Consider the following 12,725-nt stretch of genomic DNA (forward strand, 5'->3'; position numbering starts at 1 on the left):
CAGTGGAAGGTGTCCCTGCTCATGGCAGGGGTGGAATGGAATGAGCTGAAAGGTCCCTCCCAAGGCAAACCACGCTGGGATTCCATGATAAACAGGCTGAGCTAGATCCAGTGTTTTATCTCATGCAGCAGGAGAGGAAGTTGATTGATTAACCACCAAGATAAATGGGAACTAAGCAGAGCCGGCCTCTGAGCAATTAAGATTCCCTCATTACCCAGGGACAGGGCTCACTCAGGAGCAGTCCATGTTCCACTTTCACTGCAAAGCTCCTGACAGCCAGTGCAGGCTGGGCTAAGCCAATTAGAGAGGGCCAGCCTTAAAAAAATCACTGTAATGTGAGTGCAGCCAGAGAGGTAAGGCACACTCTGTCCCCATCAAATGACTCATCTGAAAGGAGCAGCACGATAGTAATCCAAGTTTCTGCAGCAGTTTCAACCCTCTTGCACCCACTTTATTAATAACCTAGAAGATGGAAGTAACAGGCTATTTAGTTTCTAGATAATGAAGCAGGAGGGACTGCAATTATGGGAGAAAATTGGATTGTACTTCAACATGACCGTAACGAGCTCGAGAAATAGAGAGGAAAAATAAAAGCAGCATCACAGGGACAAAAGTGGGGACAAAGCAGCTGTGGAAAGATGGGGCAGGATGGCAAAAACCTTTGGCACAGGAGAGAAAAGCAGCTGGGAATTCCTGCAGAGTGCAGAGAAGGGGACAGCCTGTCCCTAGTCTGTGTCACCACGCCAGCCTCAGCCTGTGCTGATCAGGACAGGGCATCCATGGCAGATAAGGACCAAAATCTGCCTGCAAAACACCCAGGCAGAAAAATAAACATGTGCACCCTGGTTATTTAGGGGAGCAGACTAGGAAGGGAGAAGAGGTGTGAGTTCTTAGTAAGAAATAAACTGCTGATCCCATTTTAGGGCAAGGGAAATATTTTTCCCATCTTTCCAGTTATTAATTGTTACGGTCCCAGGTAAACAGGCAAGAACATCAAGTGGGAGCAGACATACAAAGCACCAAATCCCAATTCCAGGGATAACCCTTGGGTTCAGACACCCCTGAGTCCAAGATGAAGCAGGAACCCATCTTCATCAGACACCACTGCAAGAACTGTGGCACTGAGCAAGGGAAAAGCTGAACATGTTGTGTGTTCTCCTGGATCAGAAGCATTTCTGACAGATTAAAGGGCAGGAAAAACAACCCCCAGGAACCTGTGGGGAAGCCCCTCCTCTGGAACCCCCCCAGAGCCCTCACATCCACCCACCCTCCCCAATATCAGGGATATTGGCAGCCACAAGCTGACAAGGACCCACAATTCAATCACTGCTCCCATTTCTACCAACAGCTCATTTTTCATCTTTTTTTTTTTTTTTTTAATTTCCTTCTCTTGGTTTATTTTACTGACAGCAGGTGCAGAGAGTTGCTTACACCTCACACCCACTAATTGTATATACACAAGTCTAATTTTAAAAGCTTATTTTTATCAAAGCAGTCAGAGACAAAAAAAAACAGCAAGTCATCTCCTTCAGGCAGGATGTGATCCCACTTTAGCACACTCCCACCTTTTCCACCACCAGTCTTTTCCAGTTTTAAACACAGCCCAAAACACCACTTTCCAAACAGAGTTCCTCACAAAGGCCGCCCCATGATTTAAAATATCATCCTTTATTTTTGCTGCAGCTCCTTCTAAGTTGGCTTCCCAGGCATTTCATCTTCCAGGCAAACCCATCCCAGCTTTCACCCTAACACAAAATTCAACTGCTCAAAATTTCTGCTTGACCTCACAAGCTTCCAACATAATTGCTAAATCTCAATGTGCACTAACAAACCCTAAACAGCTCACCAAGACAGCCCAAAATGTAAGCACTGATGCACACATCTCAGATCTTTCCAAACACCCCTCTGCTTTTCATACCCACACAGGTCCCCCAATACCTGTCCATTCATTGCAGCTTTACATCACAAATAGCAACTGAAGTTAAAAATGGACTTAGCAGAGATTACACCATAATCAGAATTTTACCCTTCCTAAAATGGCAACAAAGCCCTGGTGACAGCAAATTGAGGGGTCTGTGAGAATTCAAAATGCTGTGAATATATCTTTTTGATACAACTTCCCATAACAACAACAGATTCAGTGAAGGGGGGGGGGGGGGAAGCTCACAATAAGAAATCAAATACAAGCTGAACAAGGAACATGCTCAAAGAAAAATATTAAAACCTGGCTTTGAGATCAAGAGTGAAACAGTGGGCTGTGATTTTGTAATACATCCAAAAGGAGTATTTGAGAAATGTTTGAGAAATAAAAGCACAGGGAGGTCCAGCAGGAGCCACTCTCAACTGGCTGCAAAAGCAGCAGCGAGCAGGGAGCAGTGGAGACCCAAAGCCATGGAAAGCCAGAGGAGGTGGGGCTGGAAAAGCCCTCTCACATCACCAGTGTGACCCCACCAGCACTGCCAGGGCCACCTCTAACCCCTGTCCCCAGTGCCACATCCACATGGTAATTTTTAACATTTCCAGTGATTCCCCCACTGCCCTGAAGAGCCTGTCCCAATGCCTGACAACCCTTCTGGTGAAAAACTTTTCCTTCATACCCAACCTAAACCTCCCTGGGCACAACTCGAGGCCATTTCCTCTTGCAGCATCACCCACTATTGGGAAAAGTCACTTGTACTCCTGTGAAGAGCCTAAATTTGTCAGAGAAGTTCTATAAATCTGCTTTACAGCTTGTCCCAGAGACACAACCCTCAGAGCAGCACACCAATGCTGCAGACATTATTTCCCAAAAACCCCTGGCCATTCAAGGTGTTAAAGAGAACACCTCGAGGACCCTCAGGGAACACAAGCTAAAAGGGAAGCTTTTCTGGCAATCTGCTTCCTCAGCACCTCCTAAAGAGCAAATACTTGAGTTTTTTCCTTTAATTAACAGAGCCCCTCATTTGTGAGACACTTGAAGCAGTCCCCAAGCTGACAGCTGGAACAGAGAGGTTTTCAAAGGGATTTTTTTCCCTCTAACCCACACAGGCAGTCCCAGGAGGGTGAGGAGAGGGAAGGACTCCAGAGGGGAGAGGGCAGAATGCATAAACACCCCCTTTTTATGCTGAGCCTGAAAGGCTCCAAAAGCCCAAGAGAACCCTCTGCAGCAGTGCTTTAAAGGGATCAAAAAAAGAGACAAGTGTTGGTTTATAGCTGGGTGTCAGCGTGAAATGCCAAATAAAAATAATCACTCAGTGCTATTACAGCAAAAAGGCAGACAAAGAACTGGAAAGAGGTAATTTTGAAACACATGTCCCAAGTCATCACTGGCTTCTGAACACGAGACAGAGCCTGCCTGTGGGTTTTCAGGCCCAAAGAAACCTTAATCTACCCCAAAGTGCTGAGGGGGCTCCCGAAAACTGCACCGAGGATTTGAAACCAGCACAGAAAATTTCAGCTGCCTCGGGTTTTGCAGTGCAAGAACCACAAAATGGTTTAAGGTTTATGTGGCTTTTTAAAACTCATGTTGGGATTCTTGCAAAGCGTCCCTGTGTAAATTCTTACATGTGTGATGGGGATTTTCTGGCATTCCAGAAAATGCTGAAGGAAAAGGCATGAGTGATTGCAGGGAGACCACCAAGTACATCCTCACAGGACACATTTCTCTGCTCTTCATTTCCACTGCAGCCAGCTGCTCACTGAGAACAGAGCTCACAGATTAGTCTGGGACACATCCTCCCTTTATTCATCAAAGATCAAATTGGGGTGTTCAGTAAATATGGCCTTCCTACGTATCTGAGAAATATGAACTGGATAAAAATAGCAATGGCTTCTGTGAAGAGAGTGGGAGCCTCAGGAACCTGATTGCTCACAGCAGGCAGAACTGCCTGAACCATGTGGAGAAGGGGACAGGAGCCCCAGGGCTGCAGAGGGGACAAACTGCCCAGTTCTGCTGCAGCTCCCATGTTCTGTTCAGCCCAAAACACAAACCCTGACCCCAGCCTGAGGATAAATCTCCCAGCACAACCCCAGCAAGCAAAGACAGATCCCAGAGGGGTTTGGGCTGGAAGGGCCTTTAAAGCCCATCCCATTCCACCACCCTAGAGTGCCCAAGCCTGGCCTTGAACACATCCAGCCATGGGGCAGGGTTTTATCCCTTTTGTTATCCCTTTGGGTTTTTTCCCCAGGTGAAGCGGGTCCACGCTCGTGGATGCAGGCCAGGCTCAGACCTGAATGAAAGCACCTGGCAGGCCAGCCCAGTTCATAGATTATGGCTGAACTTTCTGCATCCACATTGTGTAAGGGTCTGTGGCCAGCAGAAAAATCTCTTAAGAGGATGTGAACAACAGCAGCTGAAATTTTAAAGCACTCTTCCTCAATCCTCCTTGCATAATTACCCATTGCTGAGGAAGCAGCAGACAGGAATAGTTACTCGAGATAAACTGAAAAACACGGACATGCATCCCTCAAGATGGAATTTCTACACAGAATCAGAATCCTTGAGCTTGTAAAAGGCTTGAAGATCATCAATGCATGCTTTTGTTACAGGCTGGCAACTTATTTTCATGACATGCTTCAAAGGGAAGGCTGAGGGTGACACTCCATTTAATACTTTAATATTAGACATGATCATTGCTGCCACTCAAGTGACACACTGCTCACTGTGGCACTGAAAAAGTTATGTGGTGAAGGCTGAAACAGCATAAAAATATTTTTAGGTCAAATTTGGAAAGAGAGTAAATGAACACAGCTTTCTGAAAAACACATTAAAGGCTTTATTCTGTATCTTTTACTGAGGGAAATTTGATTTCTAGTGTAAGTTCCTTCACAAAGAGAGATGAAACCTCCCCTGACTGCAACAGCTACTTGGGATGGTGGATGGCTTTTATGCTTTTTAAAACACTAAAAATAATTACTCCACATGAAATGAATATATAACTCTTAAATATATCCCAGAGTACATGAGAAAAAAAAAACCTCCTTTTTTGTCATCCCAGCCCAGGCCACAGTTTGTCTTTTTTTTTTTTTTTGTTTTATTAGACTCACTGGAAAACAAAGCACTGAAATAATCATGACATGATTTTAAATATTCACAGACATGCCAGAGATGTGGAAAAGCCTTTAAGTCATGTTTCACACCTCTGTGGCTTTTTGGAAACAAAAACCCAAACAAGTAATAGAACCCTCCTGCCACTCACTACTCCTGTAAACTCCAATTCACCTTGGTCTGCAAAGAATTCAGTCTCAAATTCCACCACGCAATTCAGTCTCAAAATACAGCACACATCTCATTTGGCTCCTACAGGCAGAATTCAATTCTAGATGGGAGAAACAAAGCCACAACACTTCCCACAGCTCACTTGTTGTTTCAGCAGGTAAAGCAGTTTTTATTCCAATTGCTCAGAAGGTCCTTAGAAGATCACAAATCCCTAGGATTCCTTATCTCCCATCATTTCTGTGAAAAACACATTTCCTCTCTGGTGAAAATTTAAAAAGGATAATAGGAGATAAGGATCATAGAGTAAAGGTTATTACAGCTAAGAGCACACTGTTATCTTTGGGGATACTCTTTAAATACTTTTTCTTTTGTATCAGCTTGTTGTATATTCAGAGACTCCTTTGCATAGTAAACTTTTCTTTAAACCAGTTCACATGTCCTAAGTAAATCTTCTTTTTGGGTCTTTTTTTAGAGTATGGGTATCCTTTGGTTATGGTTTTAGTCTTAAAAAATATCTTTAGTCTTGTTCTTATCACCTCCAGTTTTTGGGCTTTGGTCTACACTGCCATCAGACATTGAGTGTTGATAGTTGGCATATTTGTAGTAGGTATCTTCTTTATATGTTTATTAGATGTTATCTAAGTAGGTATTCATACTTGTATCAGCTATTCCACTACTATGGCTAAGCTTAATTAACAACAGAAATAAAAACTAGATCTTCGTAACAAAGTTACTGTAACATCACACATACAGAATGCATTTTAACATTTGCAAAAAGCCAGTATTAAAATATGTATCTATAACAATTTCTTTCTTGTATCATCACAGAAAAGTCCCAGAGTACTGAAATTCCCCCCTGACAGCAGGGTAACACATTGCTGCTTTTCTTACATCTGATTTAAAACGTGTCACTCAGCAGCACAGCTGAGTGTGTGTTAAATATGCAAAGGAAAACTCTCAAGGCCCTTTTTCTTCCTTCTAAAAACTTATTCTTTGAGAAAACAAAGGTTTGCAAGTTGCAAACACAAGAGGGACTGAAAAGTTCTGAGCAGAAATCAAAACTGGGGCAGGCAGTGAGAGAGAAGTGCAGGGTGAGGTGCAGGTTCCTCCTCCTGGTGGGGAGGTGGTGATGGGCACAGAGAAATCTCTCACTGGGAGAGCTGAAGGAAACCTGAAACCACCTTTACACGGCTCAAATTCATTTCCTGGGATGCTGGAGCCCTCAAGGCCTGCAGGAGATGTGGATGCAGGGCAGGTTTCCTGGTAATTGCAGCCATTTAGAGGCAGAGGAGAGCAGAAATAGCAGCCCCTGGCCCTAATCACCACTTGCACATGAAGCAAATATCCATCACCTCACCCATTAGGCACTGATTTTATGATGCCTGTTAAATTTAGCTGTTAGGAAGCCATTCCAAGCCAGTAAACTCGGGTTTTCCTTAACTGATCAAGCAGCTGACACCTTCACATCCGACATGCATCCTCTTCTTTATCCAATTTAACAGCCTGACACATTTATAGTCCCTCAGGAAAGGAGAGAGGGGAGGATCCACAAGGGTCTCCAGCACGAAGGATTTTCTAGGGACTTGTTTGAAGGACCTAAAAGTGCTCAGGACCAGGTTGGAGGGGGCTTGGAGCACCCTGGGATAGTGGAAAGTGTCCCTGCCCATGGCAGGGGTGGAACAGAGTGAGCTTCAAAGGCCATTCCAACCCAAACCTCTCTGTGCTCCTGTGATTCTCTGACAGAGAAGTAAAACACAAATCCCCCCTGCAGATGTTTACTGAGGGTAATTTATGTGGGTTGAATTTCCTTTCATGCTGACTTGATTGGAAACCTTGACCTGATCCCTCACAAGGCAAATCAGAGCTCTTAATTATTCCAGTTTTCCTCCTGTTAATGAAATGCAACAGTGTCATTAGTGAGGCTTGTCAGGCACACTTATGTGCACAGAAATGATTTGACACAGCTTTTGTCATCTACTCCTTGCAGGAAAAACAGTCCCAACGTCACTGCAGCACTGTAAATAAAAATCCTTCAAGACAAAGGGGACAGATGGCAACACTCCCAAGGAATATCACCTAAAATATTCATCCTTCAGGAGGAGAGGAGGGCTAGCCCTGTCAACAGTCAGGAGATTTGAATCTTCCAAGGGAAAAAAAAACCCAAAAACATAACCAAATATCCTCTGTTCATGAAGTGGAGGAAGAGATCTGTCAAGACAGTGATTTTTGCTGAAGATTTGCTGCACTCAGTGCCTCTGCAGCCTCTGTCAGCATTTCTCACTATCAGCATCCACAAGAGGATCCACACACACTTCTGTGCACAGCCTCAATTGCTACCATCAATTATTATTGTCAGCCCTAGCTACAAACCAGCAAAAGCATTCAGGGCAAACTTACACACTGCAGGAGCTCAGTGTCAGTGCAGCTCCACAGGAAAATTCCTTGTCCATCCCTCCCTTCCCCTCTCCTCCCATTTTAACTACAATCCCAGGCTGTTAAAATGTCAACTACCAAGCTGAACCAGCTTCCTGTGGTAAGAGTTAATTAGAAACAAATGTTATCAGAGATGCATGAAACTACAAACTACTGCTGAAGAGACAACTACAGCAAGAGACAACAACAGTGAGTTGAAATCAAAAGGGAACAACTCAAAATGATACACAAAACAAGGGGGAAAACGCTCTAGTACAGAAACCACCATCTGGCCCTTCCAAACCAGAGCTGCCATGAAGACAATGTATAGTTACCTGCATCCATATCTGCAAAGAAGGGAACAGCCAGTAAGGGAAAGAAGGAACCAGAAATTCAGTGTCTCAGAGTTGGATTTAAAAGTTCATAAGGAGAACAGATAAAGAAAAATAATCAAAAAAGTATTTACTGTAAGATAAACCTCGATAAGGTACTGTGACAATTTTTTATTTCAAGCTATAAACTGGGATTAATGTTAAACACTACAGCGTACAAATTAATTTTCTATGCCATAAAAACATTTTTAAAAAACCACAAATATTTATTAAATTAAACAATAAGTAAGTTACACATTTTTAGGTGAAGATTTTTATTCTCCTAACAGGAAACCCACCACTACAGACAGTAACTGTGGCTTTCAACAGCCCAAGTGAAAGCAGCAGCACTACTGAGAGCAGCCAACTCCTCTCCATCAGGACTAATTCCCACATGGACACTCACTGGGGACCAAAGTATTTAAAGGATGCAAAGCAAAGTATTTAAAGGATGGAAAATCCACAATTTTATTGTGCATACTTAGCCCGCTCTGGAGAATGTTAAAGCAAAAATCCCCATGCATTTTGAATAGCACATGGGATTTTTTTTTAATCATTTCTGCATGATCAAAAATGAGCAAGGATGTGGATTGTGGGGGGAAAGCAGGCTGGGAGCTGTGGATGCACGTACCTTCAGGTGACTCCTCCTGGACATAGGTGCCGGTCAGGTAGCGGTGCACCAGCGCCGACTTCCCGCTCGCCAGGTTCCCCACGATCCCCTGCGTGCAACACGGAAAGAAAGCAACAAAGAACTCAGCTGCAAGCCATCCCTGCAAAAAGTTGTGTCTTCTGGCAAAATCTTCACGTGGAATAACACCTCAAGCAACAGACACAGAGCAAAATGTGCCCAGAGATAAATAAACTTTGATTGTGTTTAGTGTGAGGAAGCCGGTTGCAGTTATTACAGCATTTAGGTAGAAGTTGAGGAGGGTAAGTTTAGGGTTGTAGATAATAATGATTGCTATTCAGCCTAGGTGGGAGATGGAAGAAAAAGCTAGGATTTTTCAATTTGTGTTTGGTTGATTCATCCTCCTAGGGCTGCTGAGAAGATAGCCAGGATGGTTAGGAGTGTAGGGTTTAATGAGGGTGAGGTTATGAACAGCAGTGGTTTGGGTGGGAGGACCTGAGAGATCACCTTGTTCCACCACCCCAGGGTGCTCCAAACCCTGCCCAGCCTGGCCTTGGACACTGCAGGGATGGGCCACCCTGTGCCAGGGCCTCCCCACCCTCCCAGGGAATTATTTCAGCCCAACCCCAGAGAGTTTTCTTCCTGGAGGTGCTCAAAGCCCAATGGCTTGAGGAGATTTGGGGTTCGTGCCTTTAAAGGGGAGCACGGAGCTGAGGACACCCTGCTCCCTTTTTGGGGGAGGGAGGTGATGGAAGCTTCTCTCGCCCTCTGAAACAAGCCCAGCCTGCTCTGCTCTCTGCTGTTTACTTGACCCTCACCAGAGGTTCAGAACAGAAGGTCCCTGGAGAGAAGATGAACTCTGCTGATCTGCCTGGATTGCCAAAGGGCCCGAGGCAGCAGCCACGAGCTGCACATTCCCCACCTACCCCAACTTCTCACCCCATCCCATCTTCTCAGCCCCAGCTGGCAGGACAGCACCCCCCTGATCAAAGCTGGCTTGGTGGGACCCAGCCAGGTGTGCTGGCACCCCGAATTCCCCCAGCCTGGGGCTGCTCCCACAGCGTGGGCAGCAGGGGGCGGAGGGAGGGATGCTGGGATGAGTCACAGGGAGAAAATGACATCTCCAGCACGCGTCCCTCACCCCCAGGACATGCAGCAACCTCTCCCATTAATGCCTTTTCCCTCCATTACATGCCCATGGGCTGCAGTGCATCTGTCTACTCCCCCTCACACCACAGACCCACTGAGAGCTGAGGGTGAGCAAACAGCTTGGCCCTGGCACCTCCTCTCGTCCCCAAAGTGACACCAGCTCCCCTTCCACACAAAGCTTCCCAAGGAGAAGCTCCTTCCTTTTTTCTTTTTTTTGCCTACAACAATGTACAAAGTCCCCACCAGTCAGGATTCACCACTGAAAAACAGTTATTTTAGTGTGTGAAAGCTGAACTGTGTTTTTCATGGTCTACACATGTGGCCAAGACAACAATTTTCCAGTAAAACCTTCACTTAAAGTGATTAGCCTTGTGTGGATGGAAATTAATTTCATTTTCTAGTACACCCGTGCCAAAACTGTAACTGGCAGGGTGAACAGAACAGCATCAACCTGGGGGTCCACTCAGAGGCAACATCCCATGGCTGGGATGTCTTGTTCTGTCCAGAGACCCTCAAAATTTAAAAGACATCAAAAGATTCAAGAGCACAATTTTATATAATAATTGTTTTTAATATCCCAAAGGTCATACCAGGTCATACCATTTGACAGCACTTCAGGTTCTGTGACACATTGCTACAAAGTAGGAGCAATAAATTCCACACTGGGAAAAAAAATCTGACTTCTGATACAGTTTCTCTGTTTGTCAGCATTAATATTTGCTTTAAGGCTGATCCCCCACAGCATGACAAAAATGCCAGCCTGTTTTCACAGCAGTCATATTCCTCTCTCCCTGCTTTACACACAAACAATCCCAGTCATCTCCATTTATTTATGGATATGTCTGAAATGCACCAAGTTATGACAAGCATGTTAGGGAACAAAAATACCACCCTAACCCAGCTCAGGGAGGAGAAAATTCAGCTCCAACTCACTGCTCTTTTCAGTTGTGACTTGTGCAACACTGAATCATTTATTTCCATGTGCCAGACATGCTGTAAAACAAACCCCAGCCACTTTGCCCAAACCTCCTAAAGCCTGGTGGGGAAAATCAGAAACTGTACTGATGGCACTTGGCATTTTAAAGCTGTCCAGGAGAGGAGCCTGACTGCACTTGGCAGATCTTTCTGCAAGAAATTTGGTGATTTTATTCAACAATCTCTCATGTTTATCCTGCCTAACACATCCTCATTTAATATTTGAACAAACAGAACCCAGGAACACCAAAGGCAGAGGTCTCACCAAGCTCTTGGCCACAATAAAAGCATCAAAACCCATAAGTAAAACCCAAGTGCTGGATCAGCAGGAACCAGTTACAGAATCCCAGACTGGTTTGGGCTGGAAGGGACCTCCAAGCCCATCCCATCCCTCCCCCTGCCATGGGCAGGGACACCTCCCACTATCCCAGGCTGCTCCAAGCCCCTCCAAGGTGGCCTTGAATGTCCTTCTGAGCACTGGAAGGAAACCAAGCTAAAGAAAGGAGGCAAAGACTGCTGTTCTTTCCTCAGAAGCACACTGAGAAATAGCTCCTTCCTTTATTGCAGCCCTGGGGGCTCTCTCTGCTCTCCCAGAGCCAGTTTCTGTTCCCTTTAAAAAAAAAAAAAAAGGGTACAACACAGCCACTCTAGAAATAAGTCAAAGATAAATAACAACAATAATCCAATTAAGGACCTCCCAGCCTGTACAGGAGGACAACCTCTCCCTTTACCATGGCCCTGGTGTTCCTCAGCCCCTGGAGCACCCAGGATGAGGCCGAAGCGAGGGAATGGCAGGGGGCACTCACAGCCCCAAGCCTTCCCCAAGGGCAGATGTGCAGGAAAGGCAGAGCAGATTTCAGCTGGGCTTCCTGATTTACCCTTCCTCTTGGAGCACAAGCTCACAGGCACAGCTGCTGCTGCTGGCTGCCATCACTTGCAGGGCTATAATCAAATTATTATTTTTGTAACAGCAGCAGTTGTGCTTTTCCCCTTGGGCAGCTCCCGTGGCACGCTGACCACTGCAAATCCATTCTCTGCAGCAGCCACACAGCTGAAATCTGGAATTTCCCAGCCCTGCTCAGATAGGTCAGGGGCAGGACACCCAAGGGAACTCTCACATGGTGCAGCCAGGCTGGCACAAGAGGAAAATGTACCCTGAGACCATCAGCTGGTGCTCAGCAATGGTTTGTGCCCTGAATCCCAGCATGGAGTGCCTGCAGCTCTGCTCTCACCTGCAATTCCCAGTTTCCTTGGGGGTGCTGTGAATTAGCAGGGCTCAGAGGAGGGGAAGGGATGGGCAAGGAAACCCAGGAGAAGCCAGCTACTCCCAATCCTGAATTCCTAGTTTTTCACTGTATTTTGGGCCTTCCAAATGACACCATCTCTTTAACAAAACCTGGAGACCCTTCCTGAATTAGGGAATCACATCCACTGACTGCCAGGTTTTTCCTGCACTCACCTTTCAAAGCAGCCACACAACTGCAGTTGTGAGGATGCTGCTGCCATTAAAATGCCTTTAATAAAAGTGCATTTACCCTGCTAAGTGTGGCCTTGCAGATTCTCTCACCTCCACAAAACACTACTGTCAACTCAGATTTTGGGAAAAGCTTTAAATTCTTTAAAGAGAGGGAGAACAGACATTTGCTCCTTGAAATCATGGAAATTTATAATGGGGAGATGAAATGAGCTTTACATGTCAGCTGCTAACTTCCACTGCCCTCCTAAGACTTCCCTGCTGAGAGGATCCCCCCTGAAAGCGGGTTCATGGAGCAGAACAAATTCCAGCAGTAATAAAACACTGAGAGATCTCTCAAGTATGAATAAAATGAATATTGAATATAAAGAGAGACTCAGCCCTGGAAGTGTTCAGGGTCAGGCTAGAGGGGGCTTGGAGCAGCCTGGGACAGTGGGAGGTGTCCCTGGAATGGGACAAGCTTTGAGGTCCCTCCCAATCCCAAGCCTTCTGAGTCTATAATAGATATTTACAGGAAAA

At 45.4% G+C, this 12,725-nt stretch overlaps 1 protein-coding gene across 2 annotated transcripts in view; it reads right to left on the reverse strand.

The window, feature by feature from the left end:
* The window catches only part of AGAP1 (ArfGAP with GTPase domain, ankyrin repeat and PH domain 1), a 321,583-nt gene that overhangs the window by 206,408 nt on the left and 102,450 nt on the right, over positions 1 to 12,725 (reverse strand). For both annotated transcript variants that reach the window (XM_058809286.1, XM_058809285.1), the window contains exon 3: positions 8,612 to 8,699. In XM_058809286.1, coding sequence (XP_058665269.1) covers positions 8,612 to 8,699 — 88 coding nt within the window. The remainder of the gene's footprint in view (positions 1 to 8,611; positions 8,700 to 12,725) is intronic.

Source organism: Ammospiza caudacuta, chromosome 8 (genome assembly GCF_027887145.1).
Source record: "Ammospiza caudacuta isolate bAmmCau1 chromosome 8, bAmmCau1.pri, whole genome shotgun sequence".
In the NCBI taxonomy this organism is placed as follows: domain Eukaryota; kingdom Metazoa; phylum Chordata; class Aves; order Passeriformes; family Passerellidae; genus Ammospiza; species Ammospiza caudacuta.